The following is a 13680-nucleotide window of genomic DNA, read 5'->3' on the forward strand; positions in this document are numbered from 1 at the left end:
TTTAAAAACAATTTACATTACAAATGTGATTAAGTTCACTTTAAAGGGACTTAATGAGATTGCCTTTGGGTAATAACAATTATTTTGGAGTTTCTCTGATCTCCTTAAGAAATGAGGGCTCAAGGTGGCAACAAAAAGAGAAAAGATAAAGCAAAAAGGGAAGTAGGGGACAGACTACCAATGAAAGCAACAAAGTAGGACTCTCAGGAGAAGAAACTTTGAGAATTCCCTTGTCAGGATTAACTGAGAGGCCTCTTCTCAGGACTAAGGGTGCTGTCAGTTTACATTTCCACCCAAATATCTCCATTAACGTCAGGCTTTCAGGAAAGGTCTATTTTTCCTGTGCCCTCCCCTTCCCCACGTTCCTATATGACCTTTTACAAGTAGCTCACCATCACTTCCCCCAAGAAATTTTCTCTGCTATCTCTAGGCTAATGTAAGGAAAGCCTCCTCTGTTCATGAGTTGACAGGACAAATACTTACAGAGCACCTACCATGAGCCAGGAATGTGTTAGATACTTAGTGAAGACACAACCACATAACAAGACAAACATGGAGGATGCACCTACAGATTTACATGATAATGGAAAGACCAAAATGCATGATTAGGTAAGTAGGTAGGCAGACAGATAAAACAGACAAATAAATCACACACTACTAGGTATTCACCCAGAAAATACAAAAATACTAATTTGAAGAAATATATGCACCCTTATGTCTATTACAGCATTATTTACAACAGCCAAACTATGGAAACAGTCCAAGCGTCCACTGACAGATGAATGGATAAAGAGGATGTGGTGTACATACACAACGTACTGTAATTCAGCCAGGATGAAATCTTGCCATTTGCAATGATATGATGGAGCTAGAGAGTATACTGCTAAATGAAATAAGTCTGTCAGAGAAAGAAATACCATACGATTACACTCATGTGGAATTTAAGAAATAAAACAAAAGAGCAAAGGAAAAAAAGACAAAGAGAGACAAACAAAGGAACAGACCTTAATTATAAAGAATACACAAATAAGTTACCAGAGGGGAGGAGGGTGAGGAGATGGGGGAAATAGGACCTGAGGATTAAAGGGCACATTTATTCTGATGAAAAAAAAATTAATTTGAAAAACAGACAAATGAACAAAATAAGTTCTAAGAGTACAAAAAGGAAAGGAGTTGAGACAGAAAGTAACAAGGAGGACTCTTCTGTGGGCAATATGGTCTCTATAATACTAGTCAATTCCATAGGTACAGCACAAAAGCAGCCGTTCACAATACATTATCAAATGTGCATGGCTGTGTTCCAGGAAAACTTGATTTATGGACACTGAGATTTGGATTTTATATCATTTTTTCATTTGTCAGGAAATTCTCTTGACTTTCTCCCTAACCTTCTAAAACTGTGAAAACCACTGTTAGTTCAAGGGCCGTAAAAAACAAACAAGGTAGTAGGCTGGATTTGCTGGCCCACAGGTCATTGTCCACTGCTTCTGCTTAGAACCACGTAATTCTAAGCTATTTTTACCTCAGCAAGAACAACATAACTGACTGATCTGTTAGAAGTGTTGCACTTGCTAATGTACAAGGGGTGAAATGAAAGGGAGACAGGTAGGAAGCCACTGCATAATGCGGCAAGATGACAGCTGTCTGTACTAAAGGGGAACAGCGGAGACAAAGAGCCACAAGCTCTATTTTGAGATACCATCAGCAGGTCATTTTAATGGACTGCATAAGGAGATGAGAGAGCTGCTTGATTTTGATCCTCCCCCCACAACCTTCCATAAGAAGACAACTTTAAAAATGCAAGCAATGAACACACACGACCTATGCTTTGACCAAAACTTCAAATGACACATCTATAGGAAAATAACACAAGTCTGAAAACAGCTGCCAGTCTGAGGATGCAGAAAGTGGGGGGAAAGGCTTACAGTTCCACAAATAGAGTGGAGGGGCCTGGAACACCAGAAGAAATACCTGTAAAATAACTGAAAAGGAGGAAGTTGACTCTAAATGCTGAAATACAGAACAGGAATGGCTCACAGCACCTGTTACAGAGAAGAGGCTCTGGTAAAATGTCAACTCTGAGGGCTCATCAACTCTACCGAGAAGGAGCGGTAACCCTGGAACAACCAGCAGTGGAGAAACCAAGAGGAAAATATTCAAGGATCCTACAGAAACAAAGGCCTCACCATCAACATCATCCACAAAAGGAACTATGCAGAAAACAGAGCAGAACTAGCATAGAACAGTGTTCAGAAATTTGGAGCCCTGCTTAGAAAATGACTGAGAACACAACAAAGCAGACCACAGCCCATTAAAAAACTGTTTGGAGCTTTTCCGCTAAGGTCAGGAACACAGCAGGGATGTCCATTATCACCACTGCTATTCAACATAGTACTAGAAGTCCTAGCCTCAGGAATCAGACAACAAAAAGAAATTAAAGGCATCCAAATCTGCAAATAAGAAGTCAAACTATCACTCTTCGCAGATATGATACTATATGTGGAAAACCCAAAAGGCTCCACTCCAAAACTGCTAGAACTTGTACAGGAATTCAGTAAAGTCTCAGGATATAAAGTCAATGCACAGAAATCCATTGCATTTCTCTACACCAATAACAAGACAGAAGAAAGAGAAATTAAGGAGTCAATCCCATTTACAATTGTACCCAAAACTATAAGATACCTAAGAATAAACCTAACCAAAGAGGCAAAGAATCTATACTCAGAAAACTATAAAGTACTCTTGAAAGAAACTGAGGAAGACACAAAGAAATGGAAAAATGTTCCATGCTCCTGGATTGGAAGAACAAATATTGTGAAAATGTCTATGCTACCTAAAGCAATCTACACATTTAATGCAATCCAAATCAAAATCCCACCCATTTTTTTCAAAGAAATGGAACAAATAATCCTAAAATTTGTATGGAACCAGAAAAGACCTCGAATAGCCAAAGGAACATTGAAAAAAAAAGCCAAAGTTGGTGGTATCACAATTCCAGACTTCAAGCTCTATTACAAAGCTGTCATCATCAAGACGGCATGGTACTGGCACAAAAACAGACACACACAGATCAATGGAACAGAATAGAGATCCCAGAAATAGACCCTCAACTCTACAGTCAACTAATCTTCGACAAAGCAGGAAAGAATGTCCAAAGGAAAAAAGACAGCCTCTTCAATAAATGGTGTTGGGAAAACTGGACGGCCACATGCAGAAAAATGAAACTGGACCATTTCCTTACACCACACATGAAAATAGACTCAAAATGGATGAAGGGCCTCAATGTGAGAAAGGAATCCATCAAAATCCTTGAGGAGAACACAGGCAGTAACCTCTTCGACCTCAGACGCAGCAATGTCTTCCTAGGAACATCGCCAATTGCAAGGGAAGCAAGGGCAAAAATGAACTCTTGGGATTTCATCAAGATCAAAAGCTTTTGCACAGCAAAGGAAACAGTTAACAAAACCAAAAGACAACTGACAGAATGGGAGAAGATACTCGCAAACAACATATCAGATAAAGGGCTAGTGTCCAAAATTTATAAAGAACTTAGCAAACTCAACACCCAAAGAACAAATAAACCAATCAAGAAATGGGCAGAAGACATGAACAGACATTTCTGCAAAGACATCTAAATGGCCAACAGACACGTGAAAAAGTGCTCCACATCACTCGGCATCAGGGAAATACAAATCAAAACCACAATGAGATATCACCTCACACCAGTCAGAATGGCTAAAATTAACAAGTCAGGAAATGACAGATGCTGGCGAGGATGAGGAGAAAGGGGAACCCTCCTACACTGTTGGTGGGAGTGCAAGCTGGTGCAGCCACTCTGGAAAACAGCATGGAGGTTCCTCAAAAAGTTGAAAACAGAACTACCCTATGACCCAGCAATTGCACTACTGGGTATTTACCCTAAAGATACAAACGTAGTGATCCGAAGGGGCACATGCACCCGAATGTTTATAGCAGCAATGTCCACAATAGCCAAACTATGGAAAGAACCTAGATGTCCATCAACAGATGAATGGATCAAGAAGATGTGGTAAATATATACAATGGAATACTATGCATCCATCAAAAGAAATGAAATCTTGCCATTTGTGACGACGTGGATGGAACTAGAGGGTATCATACTTAGTGAAATAAGTCAATCGGAAAAAGGCAACTATCATATGATCTCCCTGATATGAGGAAGTGGAGATGCAACATGAGGGGGTAAGAGGGGAATAATGAAACAAGATGGGATCAGGAGGAAGACAAACCATAAGTGATTCTTAATCTCACAAAACAAACTGAGGGTTGCTGGGGGGGGGGGGGTGGTCAGGAAAGGGGGGTGGAGTTATGGACATTGGGGAGGGTATGTGCTATGGTGAGTGCTGTGAAGTGTGTAAACCTGGCGATTCACAGACCTGTACCCCTGGGGATAAAAATACATTATATGTATATAAAAAAATTTAAAAAACTGTTTGGAAAAGAAAATGCAAATCAAACCATTTCAGCTAATGAAAATCTACCTGTCTTTGAAAATAAAAGCAAAGCTGAAGAACGTAACACAACTGTCACATCTGAATCAAATACCATCAAACAGGCATATGGGAAACTATCCACCCAGCCAGCTGTATGTGTGAGATATTTCTTGAATCATAACTATAAAAACTAAGAACAACAACAAAATAGGAAGACATTAAACAAGTGTTGAACTCAGTAAATAAAAAGACAAAATCATGTCAGAGATGAAGACTTAATTATAACATGTCAAAGAAGAAACAGATTCAAATGAAAATTTAATAAAAAAAAAAAAATACTGAAGAAAAGCAAGGCAGGAAGGAGAAGGAGGGTAAAAGTAACATTCAGAAGGAAGTAAAAAGACTCAGAATCAAAATGGTTGAAATTAAGGCAGGTAAAGGAGGCTCAACATACATATAATTGAAGCCCTTGAAGAAGAGAAGCAAAACAGTAAAAAGGGGTAATACTTAAAACTGTAAGAAAAATTTTCCAGAAATAGGAAAGCCTGAAGCTCTTAAAAAGGCCAACCTAGGGGCGCCTGGGTGGCACAGTGGGTTAAAGCCTCTGCCTTCAGCTCAGGTCATGGTCCCGGGGTCCTGGGATCGAGCTCCACATCAGGCTCTCTGCTCGGCAGGAAGCCTGCCTCTCCCTCTCTCTGTGCCTGCCTCTCTGCCTACTTGTGATTTCTTTCTGTCAAGTAAATAAATAAAATCTTAAAAAAAAAAAAAAAAAAGGCCAAACTAGAATTCGAATCAACAATTGGATCATTTTAATAAAAAAAAAAAAAAAAAAAAAAACCAAGCAAAAAAAAACCCCCTCGATTTTAAAGAGAAAAAACAACAAACAAAAAACAAAAAACAAAAAACCTTGGGTCCCCTGGAAGAAAGATCAAATAATTTACAAAAGTAAAGAATTAGACTAGCCTCAGATACTTTAGAAAATAATAATAATAATAATAATAATGAGAATGAGAATAAAAACAACAACCTAGGTCCCACTTACATTTAAAAAGGCATATTATAAAAGGAAGCAAACAATCTGTGGCTCTACCACATTTTCTGGGTGTTTATCCTGCAGTAACATAGTGACAGAGTCTGTGGGAGTGGTGGTGTTGAGCAGCTCAGCCTCCAACAGAAGACTTGCTGTCTCTCTGGCCAAAGGAACTAGGAGACAGAGCCTTGGCAAGTACGGCCACCAGGAAAAGGACCAGGGAAACAAGCCAGGGAAGAGGAACCTCAGATTCTGAGCATAAAAGCCCACATCCCTGGCTGACCTCTGACCTACTTGTGCATAAGGCAAATGGACATCAGCCTGCAGCCAAGGCTTAAAGAACTGAATGAATCTAAGCAAACGTCCACCACAGGTCTTAAAATGACAGTCTGCATTTTAAAGCTAAATAAGTTAACTGCTTGCTAAAACATAATCACTCCAGAGCAATATAAAAGAATGCAGAGTCTATGTAACATTTACAGTCTCCAAAACAAAATCCCAAGTTATAAGGTCACATTATAGAGCCAGAAAATGTGACACATTCCTAAGAGAAAACAATCAATAGATGCCAACCCTAAAATGCTGGAATTATCAGAAAAGAGGATTAAATGATCTACTGTTACTGTACTGTGCCAGAGAATGGAAAACACGTAAGGAAAGACAAGAAAAACAAAAGCAGAAATCTCAGCTAAAAAACAAAACACACATAAAAGAACCAGATGGAAATGTCAGAGGTGAAAAATACATGAACTAAATTTACCAAATGAACTTAATGACAGAATGGAGTTGATGAAGAAAAGAGTCAATGAACTTGAAGGAGGATCAATGTGAAGAAAAAAGACGACTGAAAAATAATGAACAAAAACGAGGGCCTCGAGGATAAGTGGGGACATTTCAAATACCATGTTAAACAGCAGGCATTTGAAAACTATGGGCCACAGGTCAACCTGGCTCCGCACCTGGTTTTAAAATAAGCTTTTGGAGCACTTGGGTGGCTCAGTGGGTTAAGCCTCTGACTTCAGCTCAGGTCATGATCTTAGGGTCCTGGGATGGAGTCCCACATCGGGTTCTCTGCTCAGCAGGGAGCCTGCTTCCTCCTCTCTCTCTGCCTGCCTCTGTCTACTTGTGATCTCTGTCAAGTAAATAAATAAAATCTTAAAAAAAAAAAAGTGACAGAAATAGTAAACATATGGATGAATATGAGACACTTTTTTTTCTTAATTTACTTAAAACTTAAATTCATAACATACTGCATACATACAGACATAGTAATCAAAGGTTTAAATCTCTTTCTACATTCTTACTGAAAACACACCCACTTGTACCTTATAATCATTAGAACTCCTTCTGGTGTTGCTCCTGCTCTGTCCCCTTAAGTGATTATAGAAGGTAGGAAATCTGATAGTAGACACTTTAGGACTGTCTCGGGCTAAAGACACACGTGATAAATACCTCTGGAGAAGAGAATGTTCCCTGAAATCCTGACGTAAAGAAGTCATACTGCTGCTTTTTTAGAAACCTAGAGTAAATTGATGTGAAAGCAGCAAAGCAATATAGGGGCACAGACTCCGATCATGATGTGTAAAACTGCTCTAAAAGAATGAAGTCCAGGGTGCTTGGGGGGCTCAGCCGGATGAGCATCTAACTGCTGGTTTTGGCTGAGCTCATGATCTCAGGGTCGTGAGAAGGAGCCCCACACTGGGCTCTGTGCTCAATAAGGGGTGTGCTTGAGGATTCTCCCCCTCCCATTGCTTGTGTGTGCCCACGCTCACTCTCGCCCGTGCTCTCTCTCTCGCGCTCTCTCTCTCTCTCTCTTGCTCTCAAATAAATAAGTAAATAAATAAATAAATCTTTAAAAGAATTAAGTCCATTAACTTTTTTAAAAAAAAAAAACTAAGTAACAAGGCATGGCCATTCAACCTCACATGACAAACTCTGACTTTTTCAAGTAACCTTCTACCTGGCAATGTAGCACAATATGGGGGCTCCTGGAGTTGTGATTTCTGTGGCCCTGACCATTCATTACATCATGGCATTTTATTTCCCCCTTCCACTAAGATATAAATTCTTTGAGGTGTAGTGTCTGTCGTATCTGTTCTAGTTTTTCTGGAGCACCTAGTATGTACTTGTTACTTTCGAACCAAGAACTACTTCCAGGTTAACTGGCCCTATAACAGACAGGGGTCCTGCAAAGAATTCCTACCATGGATTCCATTTTCTCAGCATGCCCTCCATGATCTACATTTCAAGTATTACACTCTCCAACCACATTCTCCTGTCCTCCGAAACACAACCTCTTGTACCTCCCCAACAATTCCTCAATCCAACTAAGATTTATGGTCTGTTCATCAGACATTTCCACCATCCTTTGCTCCCTTCATAAGCCCCCAGCCCCAGTCAAGCTTGGAGTCCATGGTCCCTCATTATCCCCACCTCCCAAATCTCTCCAAGTCCCTTTATGGGGGTTGCCTGGCAAAATCCAACCCTGGGTAAACCCAACACTCCGCCTCCTTCTTGCTTGCAGGTTGCTGGATTAACAACTGTCCCGTTGCTCGGGGCCTCATGGTCAACTTATCACCATCCTCAGGTGAACCATTAGTCCCACCCTGATCCATCCACCTTCCCAAGCTCCTAGACAACTATTTCCTGTGTTTGTGTTCTCTTCAAACCTCCAATGCCTCATTCTCAGTTCACAGTCTTGCCTCCTCTCACTGAGAAAGCAGCATCAGGAAAGAAATTTCCGTAAGACCTGAAGCCACATTTACTCACTTAGCAGCAACTGTCCCCTAGACTCTGCATTCCCTCCTATCCTTGATCCCATATATAACCTATAGGATACATAAGACTAACCTGTATCCTTTATAACCCATCGGCTTGTGGTTAGAGTCTATCCCCCTCAGCCCTTTTAATAACCCACTAGTATGAATAAATATCTCCTCTTGCCTCATTAGCAAAATTTCCCTCTACTGGATCAGTTCTGTCAACATACAGAGATGCTGTCATTTCTCTGATCTTAACATTTTCTACTCCACACCCCCCTCCAGGGTCTCTGTTCCCCACTGGAGTAGTCTCCATGGACTATTTCCCCACTTCTATTTGAACAAGTCTTGTCCCCATTAATCTGCTAAAACTGCTAGTTAAGACACTACCTTGCTAATTCCAATGGCAACCTCTTAGATCTGACTTTCCTCAACCTGTTTGCCACAGCTGATCCCCTGCCTGAACGCCTTCTTCACCTGACTCTAGAATCCTATCCTCACTGGTTTTCCTCCTCAACACCCAACACTAGAATGCTCAACCTCAAAACCACCCCCTTCCCTTTCTATACTCACCAAGAGGTGACGTTCAGATTTACGGCTTAAAATAACATCTGTATAAGGAGACTCCAACATGTTTATCTGCAATCTATTCAAGGAGCTCCACACTTCTAGATCTAACTGCCTACCACATGGGTGATCAATAAATCCCCCCCAATCCAGTACATCCAAATGGAACTCATGATCTCCCCTCCAAACCTGGTACTTCTGAAGCCTTCCCAATCTCAGGAAATGGCAAACCCATCTTTCTGTTTCCTCAGGCCGACATCTCACAGTCATCCGTGATTCCTCCCCTTCTCTACAAACTCACATCCCAATCTTCAGGAGATCTAGTCTGGCACTACCTTCAAAAATACACGCTGAGGGGCGCCTGGGTGGCTCAGTGGGTTAAAGCCTCTGCCTTCGGCTCAGGTCATGATCTCAGGGTCCTGGGATCCAGTCCCGCATCTGGCTCTCTGCTCAGCAGGGAGTCTGCTTCCTCCTCTCTTTCTGCCTGCCTCTCTGCCTACTTGTGATCTCTCTCTGTCAAATAAATAAATAAAATCTTTAAAAAAAAAAAAAAAACGCTGAACCTGACCATTTTCATGACCACGTTACTGCCACTCTAGTGCCAGCGACATCTCTAGGCTCTTCCTTTGCCTCTTTTCCCATACACATCTCTTCTGAATCACACTCCACAAGGCCCCCATATAATCTGATGCCCCACTACCCATTACTGGCCTCAATCTCCTCCAATGCTTCCACTTGACTACATCTGCTATGGGCTCAATTATGTCCCCCATAAAACTCACATGAAGTCTTAACCCCAAGTAAGTAAGAATGTGACTGTACAGTTCACTCCTGAACAACGTGGGCTCTAGGGGCACTAACTTCTCCCCTTATGCAATTAAAAATCCACATGTAACTTTTAGCTCCTCCAAACGTATCTAATAGCCTACTGCTGACCAGAAGCCTTACCAATAACAAGCAATTAACATGTATTTTGTATGTTTTATGTATTATATATAGTATTCTTAAAATATCTTAATTTTTTCAGTATTTCAAGGCTGCACAGTTTATCTATAAGTTTTTTCATGTTGTCACACATCTCCAAAAAATTTTCCAATGTTCTTATTGAAAAACAATCCATAGAGAAGTGGACCTCTGCAGTTCAAATCCTTTTTTTTTCCAAGTGTCAACTACATTTGGTGATCTGACCTTGAAAGAGATAATTAAGGTTAAATAAGGCCATTAGGGTTGGCTCTCAGCCAATACAACTGGTGTCCTTACAAGAAGAGGAGATGAGGACCCCCCCCCCCCCCCCCCCCGCAGAAAGCAGGCGAAGACCTAGGAAGGACAGCCATCTGTATGCCAAGGACAGAGGCCTCAGAAGAATCAACCCGGCCCACACTTGGATGGAGGATTTTTGGCCTCCAGAACTGGGAGAAATCAATGCTGGTAGTTTAAATCTGTGGTACTTCAACTGTGGCAGCCAAGCAGATTATCATCTGCCTCACCCCTGGCGGTTTCAGGAACACACCAGGCGTAGGTGTCTTAGGGCCCGTGCAGTCACCTTCCCTCTAGGCAGGGTTGAGCTGTCTGAAACCAAGGCCTGAGGACATTAAATGACTTGCCCAAATAAGAGGCAAAGAAAAGACAAAAATCACATTTTATCTGGTTCTGTGACGTATGACAATCAGCTCCACACTCGACCAATACTAGATACTTACAGAAAAAAAAAAGAAAGAAACCACTTACTTTTCGACCCAGAGCACTGAAACGAGCTTCACACCTCTCTTCTGTGCTTTGTCCCAAGTGCTCTGGTATCCATCTTTGAACACAACGTGAGTTACTTGTTTGTTAAAAGTTTTTGAAACCTGAAGAAAAAAGGCAGAAAACACAATGTAAATTACCATTTATGAACAATTTCATAATTAATCAAAAAGGATACTTCATTCAATATTTGCCAAAAGGAAAACATCTAAAACCCCTACCCCAGCAATTCCATTTCTCAAAATCTGTCACAGAGAACTATGCTACCAAAGGGATAATGCCGCTTAGAAAACAGATCTGCTCCAGTTAGGATGCTATGTTACACACGTGTTCATCTCTGCACCCTCACAAGAAAGCCTGACATAGAAAGAGCTCTACAGGGACCCCTGGGTGGCTCAGTTGGTTAAGCAGCTGCCTTCAGCTCAGGTCATGATCCCAGCGTCCTGGGATCGAGTCCCACACTGGGCTCCTTGCTCTGCAGAGAGGCTGCATCTCTCGCTGCTTCTGCCTGCCACTATGCCTGCCTGTGTGTACTCTCTCTCTCTCTCTGACAATTAAATAAATAAATCTTAAAAAAAAAAAAAAAGAGCTCTACAAGGATAAAATGAGAGGTAATGTGGACAGGAGCTGGCAATGCGTTTTTAGTAGAGGAGAGAATGGAAGCTAAGTCAAATACTTAAGGACATTTAAGACTTCTACATCAGACATAAAATAAAACTCACAGGAAACAATACAGGGAATACTTATGTAATTAACATTAAAAACATTTAATGTATTTGGAAGAAAATAATATTCATTTAAATCTGCAGAAGATATTGAGTTCAAGAAAGAATATCTAAGATGCGGGGGACAGAGAACTAAAGAGCTCTTGGAAATTAAAAATATGAGGACATAAGTAAAAAGAAGTCTATAGAAATGCTGGACACTAATAAAGTTGAGAAATTCTCCCCAAAGGACAACAAAAAGACAGGGAGATGATGCAACAGAAGATCAAGATATGAACATCAGCTCACTATCCGGAGAACCAAGAGCTAAGTAATAACAGTTGAAGAAATACAGGAATAGAGAAAATGGAAAAGAAGTAATTCAAGAAAAATTTCTCAAATTAAAGGGCATGTGTTCTAGATCAAAAGAACCCCGCAAGGGCCCAGCATGAGAATGAAAACAGAACCATATTAAGTATATCGTTGTGAAATTCCAGTAGAGCTGGAGTAGAGAAAGATTTGACATTAAAAGAGAGGGTAAAGAAGTGGAGGTGAGGATAACTCACACTCAACAGTGAGAAACTACAATGGCATCAGACTTCCCAACAGCAACGTGAAGTCAGAAAACAATGGAGAAGGGCTTTCAAGGAAAAATAATATACACTTAGCATTTTACAGTCAACTAAAGTACCAGTCAAAGGTAAAGAAAGGTATAATAAAGGCATGTTCAAACTCATGGTGTCCAAAAATTTACCTTTTATATGTCATCTGTTCAGAAGTGGAAATGGTCCAATACATCATTGTTTTAACAATATTTAATTTTGTCAAAGTAATATATGTATACTGTTTGGAAATTCTTCTTCTCTCTGCCTGCCTCTCTGCCTACTTGTGATCTCTGTCTGTCAAATAAATAAATAAAATTTAAAGAAAAAAAAATGTAAACACTAGAAGAAACATCTGAAAAAGGCTGTCTTAGAAAAACAGAATGAGAAGTGTAGAGCAAAGTATTGCTCGTTTCCCCTTGGTTGTACTAGGAATCTCATGGCACTGCACATTTGTCCTTGTAAGCAAGGGCATATTTCATTGCTTTGATGAAATATAAATACATATCTCTTTGTCTACCTACCTGCCTACCTACCTACCAGAAGGCCCCAGAGAGCTATTGAGACAGTAAGGGATTATTATTGAGCCAAGACTCTAGGTACACAACTGACACAACCGGACAGAGGAGTCTAGCATTCAGGGTCATGTTTTCCCTACAGTTGCTGTCTTATTTAGCAAACAATGGGTAGTACTTCTAAATACCTGAGGACAAGAGGGGCAAAAATTGGACTGCCAGCTTCAGAATGGGAGAAGAGTCTGGCAAAACCCTCATATCTTGTATGGGCACCCGAAGGGCTCATCCAGGAGTAAGGGTAACCCACAGTCATATTAGCCCTCACAGGTCTGCAGTCCAGTTTTAAGTCATATCCGACCCTGCAACTGGATGAAGATAGTCCTGGAATATGAGCACTAAAAAGACTGAAGCAAATACGAATCTCTTCTGAAGAAAGAGAATACAATTCCGGGTCTCAAATTAATTCCGAACTATTTTACATACACACAATACTCAACCAGAAGAAACAACAACAAACAAAACACCAAGCTTATCTAGAGATGAGACAACATAAACCACTAGATAAATCAAAAAATAAAAGTAGACCTAGATATTGCAATCTACCCGACAAAGCCTTAGGGAATACAGCTAAAACCCAGCTTAGGGAAAGATGTATAACCTAGAAGGCTGTCAAGAGTCTAACTACGCTAGTCCAAGGTACCGCTGCCTTGGCATACAGTTTTTTGGCCAAGCATTCTGCAGGAGTCTTAAACCAACACCAACCCTTCATGCAAGCACATAACCTAGATAACAGCCCCCAGAGATATGAGCAAATGTCATTTCCCCAATGGCCCTTTGAGAAACCAACTCCTCTGCCTTCAAGGTCTTTCCCCTTGTGTGCCTTTTAAGACAAGGCTCTGGAACTACCAACACCTCATTCTTTGGCTTGAATTGATTAACCCAGTCCTAGACTAGGAAGCTGAAAGCATTCTAGCCATGGACTCTAGTAAAGACATATGGCTCAGGTCCTGCCATTCTCTCCGGCTGTCTCCTTGTTTGGCTCCTCAAGGGTTCATGGGATCAGGCACCTTCTCCAAGGCACGTAATAAACTTGTTTCAATTCCCTGATTTGTGCTGTCTCACTGCCGCTCACTATTCAGCATCCTGGGTTCCACCTGACAAATGTTCATCTAACAACATCGCAACAAACGTGCGTACAAAGAGTAAGGAGGCTAAATGTCAAAGCGCCCATCTTGAAGAACAGGAAAAAGAATAGCTAATCAAAACCAAAGAGTGAATTAGAGGATTA

At 40.8% G+C, this 13680-nt stretch overlaps 1 protein-coding gene across 2 annotated transcripts in view; it reads right to left on the reverse strand.

Annotated features, from left to right (window-relative positions):
* The window catches only part of MCPH1 (microcephalin 1), a 240832-nt gene that overhangs the window by 220689 nt on the left and 6463 nt on the right, over positions 1–13680 (reverse strand). For both annotated transcript variants that reach the window (XM_032328832.1, XM_032328833.1), the window contains exon 3: positions 10557–10675. In XM_032328832.1, the coding sequence (XP_032184723.1) occupies positions 10557–10675 (119 nt within the window). The remainder of the gene's footprint in view (positions 1–10556; positions 10676–13680) is intronic.

Source organism: Mustela erminea, chromosome 21 (genome assembly GCF_009829155.1).
Source record: "Mustela erminea isolate mMusErm1 chromosome 21, mMusErm1.Pri, whole genome shotgun sequence".
Lineage (NCBI taxonomy): Eukaryota > Metazoa > Chordata > Mammalia > Carnivora > Mustelidae > Mustela > Mustela erminea.